Below are 20,497 nucleotides of genomic sequence, written 5' to 3'. Positions count from 1 at the left end.
CATCCATGGATAATACCGTACAGCAGCTGTTGAGTCCCCCATATGTAAAGTTTCTTTTTTTTCCTCGTTAGCTGAACGCGAAGATGAGGATTGGAATATGCTCGAGACTCCCCGTTCATTCGGGTATAACATCTTTCCTTTCTAACACTCCATTTTTTTTCTGTAAGAGGGGGGCATTTCTTTAGATACCAGGAGCACCTGTCTGATGTGACCGCTCTCTGTTTCCAACTTCGCCACTGGACCGTTAACAAAAGCCAATTTCTACGTAATTCATAACCGTTAGTTGATATGTAAATATATTCAGCAATACTGAAAACTCACAGATGTGATGATGATTCAAGCAGATCACGATACAGCCGTATGCATGTAAAACTATTTTCGTCACACACAGGCAAAAAAGTAAAAAGTAACATTTCTCTCCTTCCCTCGCTTTTAGCCATCTTCAAATAAAATAGCATCCAGTATCCTTCTAGATAGGAGGTGAAACATGACTAGCGAAAGTAATGAAATCGAAGTGTGAATTATTTTGTTATGATCTCCCTCCCTTCTTCGCATGCATGTTTCATATCACGCTCGCTGACATTGAAATAAGCAAAAACAATTGCAAGACATCACAGGTTATAACCCATCATAACTAGGTCTGTTTTTTTTTAAAAAAAATAATAATCGTCAGTCCATATGACAATGCTTTTGTGACGTGCACACCCTTTTTTTTGGTTGTTGTCCGTGATGAAATTTTTTATCATTGATAGGCCGGGGATTGAGCTTCTAACTTTCCACATTTACAAACAATATCGTTTACAATAATACCTTCGCTAGAAAGCACAGTACAATAAATATCCTTTTTTATATATAAATATTTTAAGTTATGCAATAACTTTGGACAGCAGCTAATTATCATGGCATTATATTCGCGTCCATGTCTGAAACTAGTCTTTATACACACAGCCAACTCACTCATGCAATATAATATCTGATGTAATATAATACAAACAGCTGTGGAAGGTTGTCGACTCTTCGCGAAACAGGACGTACACGTCAGACTTGTGCAGAAGATAGGGTCGACCCCCTTGTTGATTTTGGTGATGTAGAGTACGTGTACGAAATTTGGAGGTCAAGGGTGGGCCAATTGTCAATTTCTTTTCGATAGGATCATCGTAGAGACATGCACTAGCATTGGCTCCTAACAAAATAAACATAGGTTATCATAGTTGAAGCAGCAGCATGATATTGACATTTCGTAGATGTAGTATGATTATTCCTTTATATTTCAATTTATTGATGAGGTAGATAATTATTTACTTTCCAAGTCCGGCATTAAAAATTGCAAATAACTCGAAAACGGTGAGATATTGCGCGAAAATAAATCGAAAAATCTCCCCCAAACACCACCCCTTGTCGATTTTGGGGATGTAGCGTATGTATGCCAAAGTTTGGTGGTCCTGAGTTCAAGGGTAAGGGATGTTTGCACACACCCTCCCAAAACTTTTAATCACTCGTAACTTCCGAACATGTAGCCATAGAGAGGTCTGGGGTTTAGTGTGTTGGTCGAGTCTCGGTATCCTCTGTCCTCCCATACCAAAAATTTAGTATAGGTCATCATCATAGAACCAAATTTTCATCAATCGAAAAAATTTTCCAAGTCCTGCACAGCCCGTTTACGTTTGTCGCGACTATCTTGAATTAACTAAGCGAGTCCAGATAGCATTAGCATTATTCTGCCTTCAGTTTCTTCACACTAACATCAATTCATATTAACAACTTGCGAGAGAACATCATGCATCTCATTTACAACAGAGCAATTTAATATCCTCGTCTAGTACGCTGCACTTCTTTGACATTAGATGCAGTGCAGGTGTATCCCGGTGTCAGGCTGGTGAAAGAAAATAACATTCAACCAAGTAGACGAATAGCAGTGTTCAAATTCAGAAGATTCAACAAATGCCTGTCCGCTGCTTTAAACGTTCATTTGATTAGTTAAGCACTCACCACGTGGTCATACACCACACCACATATTACACCTCTCCAGGACGTGGTGCAGACACCAAATACACTACGTGACACCAAATCAACGAGGTAGGATGCACCGTGTAACCAACTAGACGCATGAGTGCAGTCAAAAAGTGCAGCGAACTAGTCTGAGCTATTGAATCAAAGTGATCACGTGGCATTCTCTTTGAATCTGACTTCACCCGCCCCCTCTTTTTTAATCCTTAATCACGACAATGATTGACCAACAGTATCATATTTGAGCAGGTCGCTTGTCACCTAAACACTACAGCTAACAGGTTGGCAAAATCTGACATGAAAGCAGATAATACGCTTAAGTCTTATTTATATATATAATTTTCACGGACGTACAATATTGTTAAGAGCGTTAGTTTTTGTAGAGCTCTCTTTTTCCATCTTTCCTCTAAACAGTGAAGCTGTAGAAGACACAATTAGCTAACCTAGCATACGACACACATTCCTAATTAATATAGATATTGTCACACATTCCTCTTATTTTATACTGTTGTAAATGGAAAAGATTATGTACGGTAAATGTTTTGTACATTATAGGAAAAAAATGCAAAATATCCCCCAATTTTAATTCGATCCACCTTTGAATCGAATTTTTACATATTCTCACGCCGGCACATGTTGCCCTATTTGCTTCTTTTACTTGCCTTGCTTAATTAACTCTCGCTAATTAGCAATTTTTTGGAAGAAGTCAACTAGAACAACATATGGCGGTATGAGAAATATGCAAATCAAAGAACATTTTAGCAATATATGGGCCCTAGCAATTAGCTTTCTCGACTAAGAGTACTCCTTTAAACGTCTTCTGCTGATCGTATTACTAAACGAGGACGTTTAAAATTTTTGGGTGTTGAAAAAGTTTGACCCTACTTTTTTATTTCTATTGTTTGCTAATAGATGGCGCTAATAGTACCCCCTCCCCTCCCCTCTCCCCTCTTCTCCTCTGCTGTATGACAAATAGCACAAACATAAAAATCAAGATTTTGGAGAGCAAAACATAAAATTTGCATGCATCTGATGTCGAACCAGGAACTTTTATCTTTCGGGGAGTCAACATTATTTTTTTACTCAGTCGTCATATAACATGAACACACGCAAAGATTCACATGTGCTTTTTATTATTTTGTGTTCGGTAAGTACAAGTATATTCTTACATAAATTATTGTTTAATTTAATAAATTGTAAACTCAAAACCTGCTAAACTAACACTCCTTCTGTATTTCATTAAACTATTGAAAGCGAATGTTGCGTGCATGCGGAAATAACACAGAAAAAAAAACGGATGGAAGCAATTTAAAATCACTGGGGCAAGGTCAGTATTACGAGAGCGTAAAAACATGTGCTTCCATTCAACTTCGAAAAATAAGAATGAATGTGTGCATACAGAACACATATGCTTTCTTTTCACAGTTGTAAAATCATATAAATTGTGCATGAAGTAAGTTACGGGAAGGCTCTTTTTTTTATGTCTGTGTATATGTTGTACAATTAGGTACAAGTATTGTACAATTAGGTACAAATTGTTGTACAATTATTTTCCCCAGTTGTCCAGTTGGAGTTGGGGGGGCATAACACTGGTATTATTTGTAATCACAGTGCTTACTCATGTATTTTGTTTAATATTTTATTTCAAATTCACTGTCAGAAACTAGTGTTGTTAGTTTCTGCATGTAGGTTTATTTACTCTGTTGGTTGTCACTGTCAAGTTTTTAGTATTCGTACAGCATAAAAAGCTATAACCCCCCTCTCAAAATATATACATTGTATACGCCAAGATGCCCAATAGCCTGGCAACACATCATGAAAAAACATGCCAAGAAGACCCGGTGGGTTTATAAGTCAGTGCTGCCAATTCCTATTTGTAGGTTAGCTTAGCCAGTGAAAGATCATATAGTAGAATTTTTGTAGAGTGGGTGTTTGCGAGTTCCACGATGCCTTGCCCGAGGATACCCTATGCAGTGTCATCCTAATTGCAGAGAAGTCCTTCGCCTACGACGTGAAGAACGAGAGGGTCACAGAGCAGTTTTAAAATTCATAAAAAATTGCCACATACTAAAAATCAACATCCAACACATTTTAGGTTATATAAAATTTGTGAAAACCTTATAATACTGAAATATTAAAACAAACAGAGTCCCTTGTAGGTTAGTTCGGTGCGTAAATAAAAAAAATGATAGGTTAAGTTATATCACTTAGGATCGTAAAAAAAATTAAAAAATCGTAAAAAAAAAAAGATAGGTTAAGTTGTATCACGTAAGATCGTGATATACCTACCAAGTATAAATGGAAAAAAATAAGTGCAGTAAAAATTTGTACTAAAACATCGCTAAACGCTATAACATCGACAAAAAATTGTCAAAATATGTCAAAAACTTATATTCGATTGATAAAAAAAAATACCTACAAAATATGATCCTCAAATGATGACGTTCAAACAGTGCATAAATAAAAAAAATAATAGGTTAAGTTATATCACTTAGGATCGTAAAAAAAATTAAATAATCGTAAAAAAAGGATAGGTTAAGTTGTATCACGTAAGATCATAATATACCTACCAAGTACGAGTGGGGGAAAAATGAGTATAGTAAAAATTGTACTAAAAACATTGCTAAACGCTAAAACATCGACAAAAAATTGTCAAAATATGTCAAAAAGTGATATTCAATTGATAAAAAAAGAGGATACCTACTAAGTACTACTTTGAAACAACTAATATACACTACTATGCACACATCAAATTACTCTAATTCTGAAAGATTGATTGATTGATCTGCTTTATTTTACTTCGCTTTTGTGACACTTTTGGCTAATTTGCGAAGATGGGGATGAGTGGTGATATGATGAAATTGGTGAATGGACACTCACAAACATCCTTGCCCAGGCCGGGATTCGACCCCTGGCGTCACTTTATTTCTTATCATGAACCCGTGAAAAGTTTCGTAAGTCAAGGAATTGAATAAATCATTGTTGCAAAGAATTTTTTTGTTTATATAGTAACCATATTCCACGCACAAAAGGTAGACTAGTCCGGTATATTCGACAACTTCCGGCATATGACGTCATCACGTGTTGGTTTTCACTGGTCAACAGCCAAAATGCGACATGAGTGATATATACAATTTCTAGTCAATATTGGTCTCCTAAATACGAAACTGTAATTAAAAATCGCAATTGACTAATTATAATTGAGTTACAGGGCATTGTTGATTTGGAGAAGTTCCCTATATATATGGTATTGCATAGCTGTAAGAAGTAAATGTTGAGTTTTTATTTTCTTATCTTATTTTTTTAATTTATTGTAAGGAAAGGGGGAACAGTTCAAGATCAGCCACAAAACCTCTTTATTCATTGTTTTGTGAGGTGTTAATTTGTGCAGACGTGATTGTGGCTTTATAAAACTAGGTAGAGTGTGTGCATTTATCAAATATCATGTTTGCGTATTACGTGGTCCGTTTCTGGTAAGATTGACATTTAATTAAATTGCTGAGTGATGTAAAAAAATGCCACGTGAATGCATTATCAATGCTAACAATATCTGTTATGTTTGTGGTAAAATTGTGTTTTCTGGACAGCGGAGAAATATTACCCCTGCTGTAAAAACAGCCTACAATCTATATTTCGGTAAATACTCAAATTCGGAGATGAAGATAAGACTTGGGCTCAACATTTCCGTTGTAAGACCTGCTACACGAATCTGCTGGATTGGATGAATCACAGAAGACCATTGATGTCATTTGCTATTCCCATGATTCGGCTGGAGCCCACTAATCATACAGACGATTGTTTATTTTTTTGTATGGTCCCATCAATACAACGTATGTCCAATACTAAATATTTCCAAATATTCGTTCTGCTTCTCGTCCTGTGGCGCATAGTAATGAACTACCTGTTCCAACACCCCCTGAATCTTATTCCGTAGACTCACAAGACGAAGCATACGATCCACAACCTTCCACATCTACAGATCTGGACTTTGCAGGTGATGTTAAACTTACAGAACAGCACAAGGTTAGCCAAGGCAGAGCTATTAGCCTCCAGAGTTCAACAATGGAATTTTCTGGCTAGTAATGTGAAGGTGTCATTTTATCGTGACGGTCAAAAAATGTTGGAAGAATACTTTTCTACCGAAGGAGATCTGATATACTGCAGTGATATTAATGGTTTATTGGGGGCTATGGGCATTAAGCACATCTGCGAAGAGTGGCGGTTGTTCATAGATGCATCGGTATAAAGTCTAAAAGCTGTACTGCTTCATAACAGCAATCAATTGACGTCAATCCTTATTGGTTATTCTGTGTAAAATAAGGAATCGTATGATAGCCTAAAATTCCTCCTTAAATCAATTAAATACAACAACTAGGTACATACTTATGGAAAATATGTGCAGATTTGTAAGTCATTTGCTATTTTAACTGAACTCCAACAAGGCTATACCAAAAATTGCTGTTTCCTCTGCGAATGGAATAGCAGAGACAGAGCTTCTCATTTTATTAAAAAGGATTGGCCATTACGTCAAAGTATGGAAACTGGAAATATGAATGTACATAATGAACCTCTCGTTGAATCTGAAAATATTATACTTCCTGCACTTCATATAAAGCTTGGACTGATCAAAAACTTTGTCAAAAAGTTGGTTCGATACTCTTTGGTATTCAAATATCGACTTAACAAATTTCCAAAAATCAGTGAATAGAAGATCAAGGAAGGAATTTTTGTGGGCCCTCAAATTCGTCAACTTCACCAGGACGAGATCTTCGAACACCTGCTAAGTGATGTTGAGAAACGTACATGGAGTTCTTTCGGAAGCGTCTCCAACAATCTTTTGGCAATCAAACGTGCTGAAGACTATGAAAAACTTGTAAATAATTTGGTTTCATCGTATCAAAAAATAGGTTGCAATATGTTCCTTAAATTGCATTTTCTACTCTCATCTCAATTTCTTCCCGAAAAGTTGTGGGGAGGTAAGTGATGAACACAGTGAGCATTTCCACCAACAAATATCTGTAATGGAGAAAAGATACCATGGGAAATGGAGTAGATGAATGCTTGCCGACTATTGCTGGACAGTAACCAGGGATGATCCTGAACTTCACTACAACAGGGAAGCAAAGAGGAAGCAGATTTAATCCCACGTAAGTAGTAAAGAACACACCGTACAGTAGTATAGTAGAAAATATTTATTTTGTGATTAATGTAAAAACTATGGTTCATGAATTTACTTGGAAAGGCAGATGGAAATGTACCCACGTTTTGTACTGTTCGCATAATACAGTTCAAGCGTAAAAGTCACATGCACAAGCATACGTCATTCCACTACGTTAGAACATTGGGAAACCCGACTTTTCGACAATACCTCGTATAATTCTTAAACCGGAAGTCGAGTGGCATTTTCATTGTCAGTTTCGTGTTCAGCATCATGGATTGATAAAGAAAAGTGAATTTTCATCCATGTCGCAAAAAATAAATTAAAACTTGTTGACCAGTGTTATCTGAAGAAAAGTACTATCATTAATTATATTTTTTTACAATCATGATCTCGCATGTACATCATATAGGCTATCCCTGTAAAATTTTAGTTGTGAAAAAGGCTCTCTAGAATCGTCATTTTGTGTTCATTTATGATGATTTCTAACTACGTCACACGAAAATTACCAATCACAGTGCTCAATCAGTCATGTATTTACCTTTTGTACTAACCTCACTGACATCGGCGAAATCGTCATCAGCCAGGAAAGATCTTTTAGCATACGAGAATTTCATGGTCTCCACAATCCTCTGGTACATAACGACGGGGTCTTCGTCGGGGATTATTTCATGCAAAATTCTCAACATGAAAGACAAGATAAGGCCTGACCCAGGAAGGGGAGTTGTATACAAAGTGAAATCTCCCAACTTTGTGGTTACCGGTGTTTGCCAGTCTGTCCTAGAAGTACAAGATAATACAATTACGCAGTAATGAGTTCAAAACCATGCGCTGTTCTACAATCTTCATCGATTATTCCATGTAAAGAACACGTAAAGATCTAATACATAGCAAGAGTATGTGATTGAAACGTTTAGGTTTCTTTTTAGGGGAATGTCACACATTGCTTCATCTATGCGTTCTTACACAGGAATTTATTATGATGAATAATGAAAGCAATAACTAAAAGAAAAGTTTAAAATATCATTTTCTGTCTTAACAAAAGATGCTAGTGGCAACCCTGCCAGGCGCCTCTTGAAATAACGCCAGAGCGGTCGTTCGCTGTGTTGGGTTGCATACATACAGGTTAGATTTTTAGCGCTTATATCGCAGAAACTAAACGCTTTCGAGATAATGTTTACAAGAAATAGTTACTTGTTTTAATGATATCTACCAGCAGCCAACCGTTGTGAAGTTGCTTTTGGACACCCTGCATATAAATTTGTGTGTGAGTCTATGTAAGAATATATTACCAATACTTAGCCAAATCTTCCTCAGTAATGATTCCACCGAATTCCTGCACATCGTTCGCAAACTGTTTGCCCAATTCTCCTTTATAAAATACATCTACTCCTTCATCTGCCACTCGTTCGAGAAATTCGGCGAATTTTGGTCGGAGCATTGTTTCTCCTTCCTTCCATGTTTTTCCCGTACTTGGATTCAGAAATATCTCCCTGAAAAGCAAAGAGAATGTGTTTTGAGGGTCAATATTGATTTGATTATCAAGTACTGACATCTTTGCAAGGCGGTAGGGTAACGTATTGGCTGACATTTCGGGGGGGGGAGTGTCGACATTGGGCTGGGCCTAGAGCTAAAGGTGAAGTATGAACCACTGAAATGTATCGAACCCGGCACCTCTTAAGTTCAGGGAAGGGAATCCTGGCTCAGAATGAACGCTGACGACAGGCCTAACACATGCAAGTCGAACGGAGTTACGTTGTAAATTGCTATAGTATAACTCAGTGGCAGACAGTCCAGTGTTTAGTTTCCGGTAGAGGCACATTGTGGTTCGGATTCCCTTTAAACTGTGAATTCAGTCCCGATTAGCCTATCTGAACATAAAGTGAACTTCCAACAAACAAACGAACAAACTTACTTTTAGAAAACGTGATGATAATTTATATAATGGAAGTGGAAGGTTTGAAGTTCGGCCACCATAGACATTTCCAGTACAGCAGAAGCCATTTTAAACCGGAAAGAGTGAATAGTAAAAGACAAAAGAGTAAAACTAATGCTGAGAATAACAACAACAACAGACAAAACAAAACAGAACCAAGAAAAACAGAGACCAGTTTCACAATTAGCATTACTTATGTACATTTCTTTGTAAGTTGATGATAAAGGACGAATGACGGCTGAAAATATCTATTTGGTTTGAGATGTTGTTAAACTGATTAGGAAGCCCATGAAATAAAGAACCTTGAACGAGTGAGAGCCTGGGAGTTGCAGTGTGGAAAGTTTCCTTGTTTTGTGTTTTATGTCCAGGCACTCTCTGAGGGAGAGTTCGTGAAGTGGGAAGCTACATTAGAGCAAAGGAACAAGTAGTGCAATGACGTGACTCTGTAGATCTTACCTCAATGTTTCGCTGCCCGTAACATCGCGTTCAACTTCTTTCAAAGATTTTGCAAGGTGTTCCGAGACAAGAATCCCCTCTCTGCAGAGCTTGATGCTTGGTTGGACAAGATCGTTCCATGGAAGTGTCCCGAATCGATTGTGTGCATCCCACATGCCTTTTAGCTCCCCAGGTATTCCAACTGCAAGTCCACCTGTGAAAAGGGATAAGTTACATCGACTTATGCTGCTGCATGCACGAGGTATGTTTCAGCACCATGTGTTCCTATTTTTGACATAAGGTTCTGCTTCGGTCGTCATGAATGGTGAGATTAGTTTTTCTCTCTTCTCTTTCACCTTTCTATCGATCTTCCTCTCTCTCTTTCTTTCCAGGTTCCTTTCTTAATCTCTTTCTTCCCAGGTATCTGTCTTACTAGTTTCCTTCCTTCTCTCTTTTCTTTCAACGTTTTTATTTTTCTTACCATTTCTTTACAGTTTCAATCTGATTCTCTAGGCTTCTCTTTCTCTGTTTTTCTTATTCTTTTTTTCCACGTTTTCCTGTCTTCTTCCCTTTCTCTCTCTCTTTCTTCCACTACTTCGATCTTTCTATTTCTCTTTATTTTCCTATTTCAATCTCTCTCTCTCTTTCTCTCTCTTTTCTACCATTTCTATATATCTCACATTCTATCTTTTCATATTTCCCTCTGCCACTTTTCCTGCCGTTCATTTTCTCTGCCTTCTCCTCTCTCTCTCTCTCTCTCTCTCTCTCTCTCTCTTACCCTGTTCCCTGTTTTCATATTTCCCTCTGCCACTTTTCCTGCCGTTCTTTTTCTCTGCCTTCTCCTCCTCTGTCTCTCTCTCTCTCTGTCTGTTACCCTGTTCCCTTTTCTCTCTACTTTGTTTTCTCTTTCTTTTTATCTCCGGTTCTTGCTCTACTCTAAATTGTTCTGGATGGACAGAAGCTGGGCTAGGGTCCACCCTCTTCCCTGGTGGTGAATTTTCTTTTTCCAGTCAACTTGTGAATGCGGTTTCATTTCTTGCTCTCTGATTGGCTGTTGGAAAGTTACGGTGCTGTGATTGTGAGAATGTCTTATTTCCTATTTTTAACGCAAATTTGCTGCTTACTAATCTAATCTAACGTTACCTAACCTAACCTAACGTACAGCGCAAACAAGATATTCTCACAATCACAGCACCGTAACTTTCCAACAGCCAATCAGAGAGCATGAAATGAAACCGCTTTCACATGTTGACTGGAAAAAGAAAATGCGTTCCCCGGTGGGGACTCTCTTCTTTGTCAGATATCGAAAAATTAAATTATGAGTTAATTTGAGAGTTACTTTTCTGTGCGTTTTACAAGAAATGAACATAATTATTGTTACTTCTAATCAAAATATTAATTTTCATGTAAACATTTGTTACAGGCAAATGATTTGGACCTCTATATTTTCATATTTAAATCTATGAGGCTAATGATAATTTGATGAAAATTAAATATAATTTTAGATGTCTACACCTGTTGAGAAATGCATTATTGAAAGGGAACCGTGAATCATGTAAGTGGCAACCGTGAACTTGTGCTACTGTTCGGAAGGTTACATTTTAAAAGTAATTGAGAAACAGTTACAGTTGCTTTGTACTGGACAATCCTTGCAGACAATTTACACGCAAGCAATAATCTTTAATTTTTAAAAAAATCAATATATAGAGACTTACATGTGTTTCATTTATTTATTTCTGGTATATTAGTATTCATATATTTATATTTTTACAACAAATAAAATGATGGAACAAGGGGTAAACTTACTTTAATAATTTTAATTCGAATAATGAATTGTATGTCCGCCATGGGACTGTGCATGTGGTGGCATCAATTCCATTTGCAACCGCTTCTTGGCACACAACGAAGCCTAACTTTTTTTGCGTTAGGCGGTTCGACGAAAATCCTTTCACCTTAGCATTTTAAGTGTCGGGAAGTGACTGTAAAGTTAAGTGCTGATAACGTCACTTCAATTGCAAAATAGTAACTCTGGTACAGAGTTTTTACTTTTAAAAGTAGCTAGTTGCAAATATAATTCCTTAACAAAAGTAACTGTTCGTCTTGAGCCAACCCCCCCCCCCCACACACACACACCCATTCTTTGTGAAAGTTTTGGATGATATAGTGCGAAACCCAGAGAAGAATGCAAACATTACGTACCTTTACTAGCTAACTCTTTGTTGCTACCATAAAGGGCTTCGTTGGCTTCAAGGGGTGCCATTTCTCTTGCGTTGAGAACAAAGGCCTTCCGTCTGTCCCTTATGTATACGGTCATCAAGAATCCTCCTCCCACCCCCATGCTCTCCGGGGCGACAACTCCCATGCACAATGTCGCCGCCACTGCTGCATCCACGGCGCTTCCGCCATTTTGTAAAATATGTCTGGAAGCAGAGATGAGACTTTTAGAAAAAACTTTTCTTTAAGTTGTTTGTAGGAAGTATTCGAGCATCATTTGAAGTCTTGCTTTAAAGTATTTTAAGTTTCAAGTTCCTGTTAATGCAACCATTGTACGTACATGGACTTACGGACGTCCGGAAGGAGGAGCAAAGGGGGGGGGGGCGTTAAGCCTGGTATCCACTTGTTGCAAACCAGCGTAACGTATCCCCGTTCCGTATCAATTTATTCGAGAAAACTTGCAACGCTCCGTTTCAAAATGTGAGAAAACATACGCAACGGACCCGATCGCTTATTTGGCGGTTTTTCCACGTCACATCAAAGGAAGGATACGATACGCGGTGCAGGGGCAGTGTGGACGGACATGCGCGCGTTCCGTTGCCTTGTTGCATCATCCTTCAGTGTGTAGTGAGTTCTGTGAATGACAGTACGTCCCGTTGTCAATTCTTTATTATGGAGTGGGATAAGAAAATTCCTATTGTATTTGTTGATATAAAGTAAAGTTTCTGTATAATCCGCTGATCTGCTGGAACCGCAAGTCTGCCAATAAGCTGCTTCCACTATACAGTTCACGGTTCGCATACATGTTTGTCATCCACCAACGTGGTGATTTGCGTTTTTCGTTTTTTTTTCGATAAAACGTAATTAATGAAAATATATGCGGCTGCTGCCACTTGCTGCGGTGTACTCATCGTCATTTGAGACCAGACCGTGAACCTTATCGCACTCCCGTATCAATCATGCTACAGGGTGGATGATACGGAACGCAGTGATGATACGCGACAAATCGGGATCCGTATCGTATCAATGATTGGTACGGGACGGGGATGCGATACGCTGGTTTGCTACAAGTGGATACCGGGCTTTATATGTTGCCTCTTCCAGACTGAATCCTCTGAGACGCACACGAGACGCCGGAAGCGCGGCAACACAACGGAACAGTTTCGCTTCTGTCGTCTCAGTGGGCCTTAACCCTGAAGATAACCTGCAGAATTCTAGCCGGAAATTCCGTGCTTCGGTTCCGCACGTTCCCCTGTAGAAAGCGTTACGCCATTTGATTTCAATAGAAGCAGACGACAGAAGTTCTGTTGCCGGATTTTTCGATGTTTCCCCGCGGAAATCCGTGAACGATCAACGCGGTTCGGAACAGCACAAATCGGTCTTATTCGGTGCAGTTCGGCTCGGTTCGGCTCAGCGTTCACCCACTTGTAATGCGTGGCACAACACCGAATCGCTCGAAGTGAGTTTTCTGTCTTCTAATTCCGACCGTTCGTTGGGGCGTGCCCGCACTGCCGAATACTTTCGAAACCACCCGATTTTAACTGATAGTCTCGTTATAGCGTACAAACACACATCGCGGATACCTAAATAGAAGACGTACGGGACACGTACACCGTCAGCAGAAAAAAAGGAAATCATTTTATCTTATGAAGTCTATCACATAATTTTAAACTCGTTTCTATTTTTTTAAAAGCAAAACACATAACATGTTATGAACAAAATGATCCAACATACTGCCGATTGAAGGGACAAATACACAAGAATATGGAGAAATGAAATAGCAGCAAAAACACGTCAAATGACACAATAATAGCTTGTTTGAAATGTTGCTTTAAGTTCACTTTATGCACAGCTAGGCTAATCGGGATTGGAGCTACAGTTTAAACTGGGATCCTAACCACACTTCAATACGCCTCTACCGGGTATCGAACCCGGGACTCCTTGATTACAGGCGACGACGTTACCACTACACCATCGACATAATAATAGCGATAGAAATAACAACAAAATTATAGATGGTATTGAGACGACAGTTGTTACAGTTTCATCACGTGTTGCGAAGGAGAACATTTGTCTCATTCTCGGTCCTGTATCTATATACGAAGTGCAGTTTTTGTTCTCGAGGGAAACCCTCGATTTCGTACCGTGTATAAAAAAAAATTACACAATTTTGAGAAGTACAGTAATATAAACATACTAATAACTTAAGTTTTCGCACAAAGGGCACGAGTCATTTCTGCCGAGGCTTTTTATCGGTTCATTTCCGCCGCGACATATGTCAAGACCTTCCTTGGTGGGTTTTCCCACGATCCGGAGTGTCATTACCGCCGCGCGCATGTGTGTTTATGACGTTGCCCAGCTCCAGCTGTGTTTATCTTCGATTGAAAAGGAAGGTGATTGTTAAATGAATGTAAGATGAAAGTATATATGAGGGATATACATTGGGAAATTAGTATTTATGTAAAACTGAGACTTGAGAGAGACAAGATGGCTGAGAATATGGAAATGATAGAAACAACGCCTTCGAGCATTTGCATACCTACAAGAATTCAAATAACGTTTGTATTGTTGTTGTGCAAGTGTATCGAAATATTGTGTTTATATATACGTAGCTATTACTTATAATGTTTGCAAAAATTACACTGTATTTATAATGTGTTTGACGATTTTATGTAGTGTATAATAATTAAGTGTAATAAGCTGGCACATTTATGTTGCTTCCAAAGTGTACATTTACATAGTACTTGTAGAATGCTTTCAATATTTTAACAATACTGTATTTACAATTTTTTATACGATTAACCATAAATGATTAATAATTAATGGGCTGATACTGATTTATGTATTTTCTGTTGTGGAATAAAATTGATACAAGTACTCCTGTGTAACGTCTTTTAAAATAAGTAAAGAAAAGTCATATTTGACTCTCTGGATAGTTTTAACATTTTAGTGTTTTAGTGTAAACACAGCTGTGCATCGTCATAGACACACGTTTGATTTTATGTTTTAAGTCCACTTTATGCACTATGCACCATGTGGCCATAAACACATGTGCGCGCGGCGGTGATGACACTCTGGATTGTGGGAAAACCCACCAAGGAAGTCGCGGCGGAAATGAACCGATAAGAAGCCTTGGCGCAAATGACTCGGCGCAAACGACACGACACCAAAGGGCACGTATAGCTTTCCTATCCATAAATAATCATACAGCAGCATTGTTTCATAGTAAATCGATTTTGATTACGATGGAATTTTCACAGACTAATTTACTAAAGTCTAGGTCTAGTCTCGACAAATCTTAAAGTGATATCGATGTTGTCTCGAAATTCGAGATAAGTTCGAGACATGCCTTATCTCGGTACCATCTCTAGAAAGGAGAGAGTGAGAGTACATGCACAGAAGCAAATCATACGTGTAGAGTGGCATGCATAAGTATTGCCAAGCAAATTGTCCACCACCATGTTAATTTTCTTTGTTTTGCCCAACGAGGACCTCAAGAAGTGAAACAATTCACCAGACAAGCAGCTGACTACATGTACACCAGAAAACGTAAAAGATCAAGTCCTTAAAAATGTGTAGGATTTAAGAGAAAAATTTATAAAAATAGTCATGGACAATTTGCCGAGAAATAACTGTGCATCGCACAAGTGAAAATTCTTACAACCAGAGACTTATCAATCGTACAGTGGGATCCATGAGTATTACCGTGCACATTGTCCATCACCATGTTCGTGCACTTTATTTGACCCAATAAGAGCTTCAAGAATTAAACGAAAACTCAAAACAAGCTATTGACAACTTCTGCACCAGCATACATAAGAATCCATCGCTTAAAAACACATAGGATGTAAGAGAAAAATTTATGAAAATAGTCATGGACAATTTGCACGATTACACTAACGGATCCCACTGTACTAAAACAGTTTTAACTCCACTTACTTTCCTATTGTGGCACAAGGATATCCCATCGCAGCAATTGCAGCCTCTGAGTAGTTCCCATACATGCCACAGTATTTCGCTTGCAGTGATTGGAAATCATTACAATGTCTATTTGCACATCGTGATAAAACAACGATCTTGAACACGAAGAGTAGAATATATCGCCAGGGGATTGTGAATCTAGTCAAACATAAATTACTGTGAGTTATATTTACAAACAGAAATTAACTATTATAATCAATATTGCACATTAAATTTTATTCCGATATTTACTATAAGAAACTATCAAGAACAACGTATTCCTATTTCCAGAACTTAACATAAGAGAATGGGTCAACAATACAGCGCTTAGGGTGGGTTACTATCACATTACATGTTGCCTAATATTATAATAATCGTATCATTTACATGAAGTGTGAGTGTATTTACCACTAAAATACCCTGAGTTATTGTTCCAACGAAATGCTTCTAATTCCTCGAATCGCGTTCCATTGGTGAGGCGTCTTAAGGCGAGGAGGGACAATTATGCACCAGTTGTGCATTTATTTCAATATCGTCGGATTGGGCACTGCTATTTAAAAAAGGGTTTAGAATGCAAGAGAGTATGCATTTCTCTGCATGTTGCAAGTAGAAACTATTTTTCAAGTTGATTAGTAAGCTAGACACGATGTTTGAAAAATATGATTAATAAGTATTTACAGAATCCCATGTATTCCTTAAGGGAGATCGACTTCAACTTCAAGATACGGCTAATCAAATGAGAGTTTCAACTTTTCCTTCTACTATGACATAGTTCAACGTGTTCTTTTTCGTCCATGTAGTTTTCTACGTCATTGGATGTTCGATATTCCCGAGAGAACGAATAAAATCATGGTCCCATAAAGTAATTGGGCTACAGCCCAATATTGGGCCCTGGCTTACCTACCGACTGCTGGCCTCCGTCCCACGCGGGCCACCAAGTGGGCGTGGAGATCTGCAGCCAGACTAGGGGGACGGGTGGTCGGCCCGACCAACCCCCAGCCGTTGTAGGACGTCGCGACCGGATTACGCTCACTCACTCGGAGCTCCCCAATATCCTCACGATGATGGGTTGCCACCGGCCCTATACACAGGCCGAAAATTCCCGGAGACTGAACCCGGGATCGAACCCATGGCGTCCAAAGCAAGGTGCCTTAAACCGCTCGGTCACGGAGGAGGACAATGGTCCCATAAACCTAATGCATTTCTCCTTGCCTCATACGGCCATCCTGGCAGTGTTGCCAAACCTCATGTGCATAAAAGAGCTACATTTCACCATTAATAGAGCTAAAGATGACTTTCAAGGAGCGAGATTAACGAAGGCTGCATAAAGTGCCTCCTAGGGTAATTTTAGGTATCAGATGTGTGGGGGCGCTGCTATTACCGTTAGCTTTAAAGTGATGTCAATTTATTCCTAATTTTCACCGCTTAGATTTGGCGGCATCACCCATCTCAATAATCCAATGATGTTCATATGAAATTGAAAATAAAGGATTCCCGGATAATAATATTGTCATCTTCACCTTAGCCACAGCGCTATACAGGGTATTTCGTAAGTTCGTTTACAACGCTTGGGAGGTGATTGTACGAGTGAAAATAAGGTGGAAAGTTCATGCAACGAAATTCCGGAAACGGCTTTGTTGCCGAGTTATTGACGTTTGAAAACGTGGGAAAATGATATTCCGAAGTGAATAATGGCAAAACGGGTGGAGAGAAGTCGTCGGTGTTGGGCGGTCCACTAAGAAATTGGGTACGCTCTTGTCAAAAAATCACTCGGCAATGTTGTGCAATGTTGGGATTCCCCAAAGGACGCGAACGAAGATGTTGACGGGTGTGGGGTGGGTGTGCGTTCTGCGTGAACTGGTATCGACGAAAATTGGCATGTGTTGAATGGCACCAAAAAACAAAGAAAATTTCCTGAGCGAAGGGCACCATGACGTAAAAACGAAAAAAATGAACTGTCATAGGTTGCATACCCTGAAGGGCACACAGTATGCTTAATGGAGATGTGAAGGGAACCTCATCACAGACGGTTTTCAAAGTGTCCACCATGTACTTCCAAGCATAGGCGACAACGGCGAATCAAGGATTGTCTATTGCGACCCAACAACCCCGGCATTTCTGCTATCGATGCTGCAGCTACATTGATACGGGCAACGAGGTCCTCGGCTGACACGACAGGTGCTTCGTAAACGAGGCGTTTCATCTCTCCCCAGAGGAAGAAATCCAGGGGCGTAATATCAGGCGATCGACGTGGCCATGGCACAGGCTCTCCCCTGCCAATGCACTGGTTGTGGAATACGGTATTGAGGAAATGGCGCACATTCCGATCGAAATGTGGGGGTGCACCGTCATGTTGAAACCACAGTCTTTGTCTCAGTGCGAAGGGCACGCCATCTTGTACAATGTAGTTCAGGCAAAACCTCACTGAGAAATGCTTGATTAGTGGGTCCTCATAGGCGAACAGGGAGAATGTACAGTCCAATCAAATGGTCATGCAGTATCCCGCACCACACATTCACTGCAAATCTGTGCTGATGATTTGCCACTAGCAGTGCATGTGGATTTTCATGTTCCCACACATGACTGTTTTAACTATTGAACACACCAGTTTTCGTGAAGATAGCCTCATCAGTCCATAGTACCGTATTCTGAAAATTGGGGATAGTTTCAATTTGATGAACAAACCATTGGCAAAAGTCCTCACGTGGGCCAAAGTTCCGAGGTAAAAGGTCTTGCACTTTCTCCAATTTGTACGGGTGCATCCCCTCTTCTGCCAGGACTCGCCACACATTCACATGGGAGGTGTTTCGTTCGTGGGCTAGTGCGCGCGTACTGGTGTCTGTATGATCCATCACTGCAGTTAGCACATCTTCCACAAACCGTCGTGTTCGCACACTTCGCGGTCTTCCAACTTCGAGACGAGGTGGCAACACTGATCCTGTTTCCCGAAGTCGAGTGTCTACAGTTTGAAATAAGGTGTGGGGTGGTAACACCCTATTTGGAAAACGTGCCCCATACAGACGCCTTGCAGCACGGCTATTATTTCCAGCCTCCCCACAAATCAGATGCATGTCCGCCAGCTCTTGGGTCGTGTATGCAGCCATCCCTTACACCGGGCTACAAGTGTTCATGGCCGTTAACACTAGTACACTTCACAGAAACACGATGGGCTGTGGCTAAGAATTAACACGTTACACTGCTAGGTCAAATGTTTGCCCAACACTACTGTCCAAGAACCTCACGTCTTTCCATTCAACCGTGAATGTTTAACAACCTGCTGCTGGCACAGCACCTGAAGCACGAATGGCACAGCCACGTGCGCTCCTTCATGAGGAAACCTACACTCTTGGCGCCCCTAGCGGGAAATGTGGTACTTAACGTCAGATCACACGGACACCCATCTGCCCTTCATGGTATGAAACCTATGACAGTTCATTTTTTTCGTTTTTACGTCATGGTGCCCTTCGCTCAGGAAATTGTCTTTGTTTTTTGGTGCCATTCAACACATGCCAATTTTCGTCGATACCAGCTCACGCAGAACGCACACCTACCCCACTCCCGTCAACATCTTCGTTCGCGTCCTTTGGGGAATCCCAACATTGCACAACATTGCCGAGTGATTTCTTGACAAGAGCGTACCCAATTTCTTAGTGGACCGCCCAACACCGACGACTTCTCTCCACCCGTTTTGCCATTATTCACTTCGGAAAATCATTTTCCCACGTTTTCAAACGTCAATAACTCGGCAACAAAGCCGTTTCCGGAATTTCGTTACATGAACTTTCCACTTTATTTTCACTCGTACAATCACCTCCCAAGCGTTGTAAAGGAACTTACAAAACACCCTGAGTAGATAGTAAATATGCCTTTGAGCACAGTTTTGATTTCTTGACCAAACGACCACAAAAAGTTGAAAAACTCACTTTCTCTCCCTGTTCCGCGCCTTATTTATTGCGCTGACGATGTTTCACGGGCGCAGAAAAGCAGTGATGAGTGAAAGATGAGCTCTCATCCTCTCAACCTCTCATCTTCTCATCTTCTCATCTTCTCATCTTCTCATCCTCCAAAATGTTTGTAGATCGTGACCTTTGTAAACCTCTCTCTCGAGAACGATGTGCCACACACACACACACATACACACATACACACATACACACATACACTCATTTTCTCTCCACGTTCCGCGCCTCATTTATTGCGCTGGTGATGTTTCAGGGCGCAGAAAAGCAGTGATGAGTGAAAGATGAGCTCTCATCTTCTCATCTTCTTATTCTCTTATTTTTGAAGGACCAAATGTTTGTAGATCGTGACCTTTGTAAACCTCTCTCTCGGGAACGATGTGGCACACACAGACACACGCGCGCGCGTGTATCATTTTCTCTCCCTGTTCCGCGCCTCATTTATTGCGCTGACGATGTTTCACGGGCGCAGAAAAGCAGTGATGAGTGAAAGATGAGCTCTCATCCTCTCATCCTCTCATCCTCTCATCTTCTCATCCTCTCATCCTCTCATCTTCTTATTCTCTCCACCTTCAGAATATTGTCGTCAACATTAGAGATGAAGTTGGAGTGCTGGAATCAACGGGAACAAATATTTATATATCGTGACCTTCGTAAACCTCTCTCTTGGGGGAAGGATGTGGCATATACACACGCGCGCGCGTGCGCGTATGCCTTTTATTATTTCCGTATTGTAACACAAACAAACAAACAAAATAATAATTGTTGTTTTTTAGGATACCTGGCCCCTATAACCTCGCCAGGGTGCGTGGTGCCCAACCAAAAAGT

At 39.9% G+C, this 20,497-nt stretch overlaps 1 protein-coding gene across 1 annotated transcript in view; it reads right to left on the bottom strand.

The window, feature by feature from the left end:
* Positions 1 to 15,857, bottom strand: part of LOC145989221 (scoloptoxin SSD14-like) — a 40,133-nt gene extending 24,276 nt beyond the window's left edge. Inside the window, exons 1-5 of the mRNA XM_083124528.1 lie at positions 15,690 to 15,857; positions 11,736 to 11,956; positions 9,558 to 9,750; positions 8,458 to 8,658; positions 7,720 to 7,945 (exon numbers count right to left, since the gene is read on the bottom strand). Of these exons, the coding sequence (XP_082980654.1) occupies positions 7,720 to 7,945; positions 8,458 to 8,658; positions 9,558 to 9,750; positions 11,736 to 11,956; positions 15,690 to 15,754 (906 nt within the window). The 5' untranslated portion in view covers positions 15,755 to 15,857. The remainder of the gene's footprint in view (positions 1 to 7,719; positions 7,946 to 8,457; positions 8,659 to 9,557; positions 9,751 to 11,735; positions 11,957 to 15,689) is intronic.
* Between the last annotated feature and the right edge of the window lie 4,640 nt (positions 15,858 to 20,497).

The sequence above is a fragment of the Lepisma saccharinum genome, chromosome 6 (genome assembly GCF_977018435.1).
Source record: "Lepisma saccharinum chromosome 6, izLepSacc3.1, whole genome shotgun sequence".
Classification (NCBI taxonomy): domain Eukaryota; kingdom Metazoa; phylum Arthropoda; class Insecta; order Zygentoma; family Lepismatidae; genus Lepisma; species Lepisma saccharinum.
Note: the sequence above shows the minus strand (reverse complement) of the source record. Positions and strands in the feature narration are given on the sequence as shown.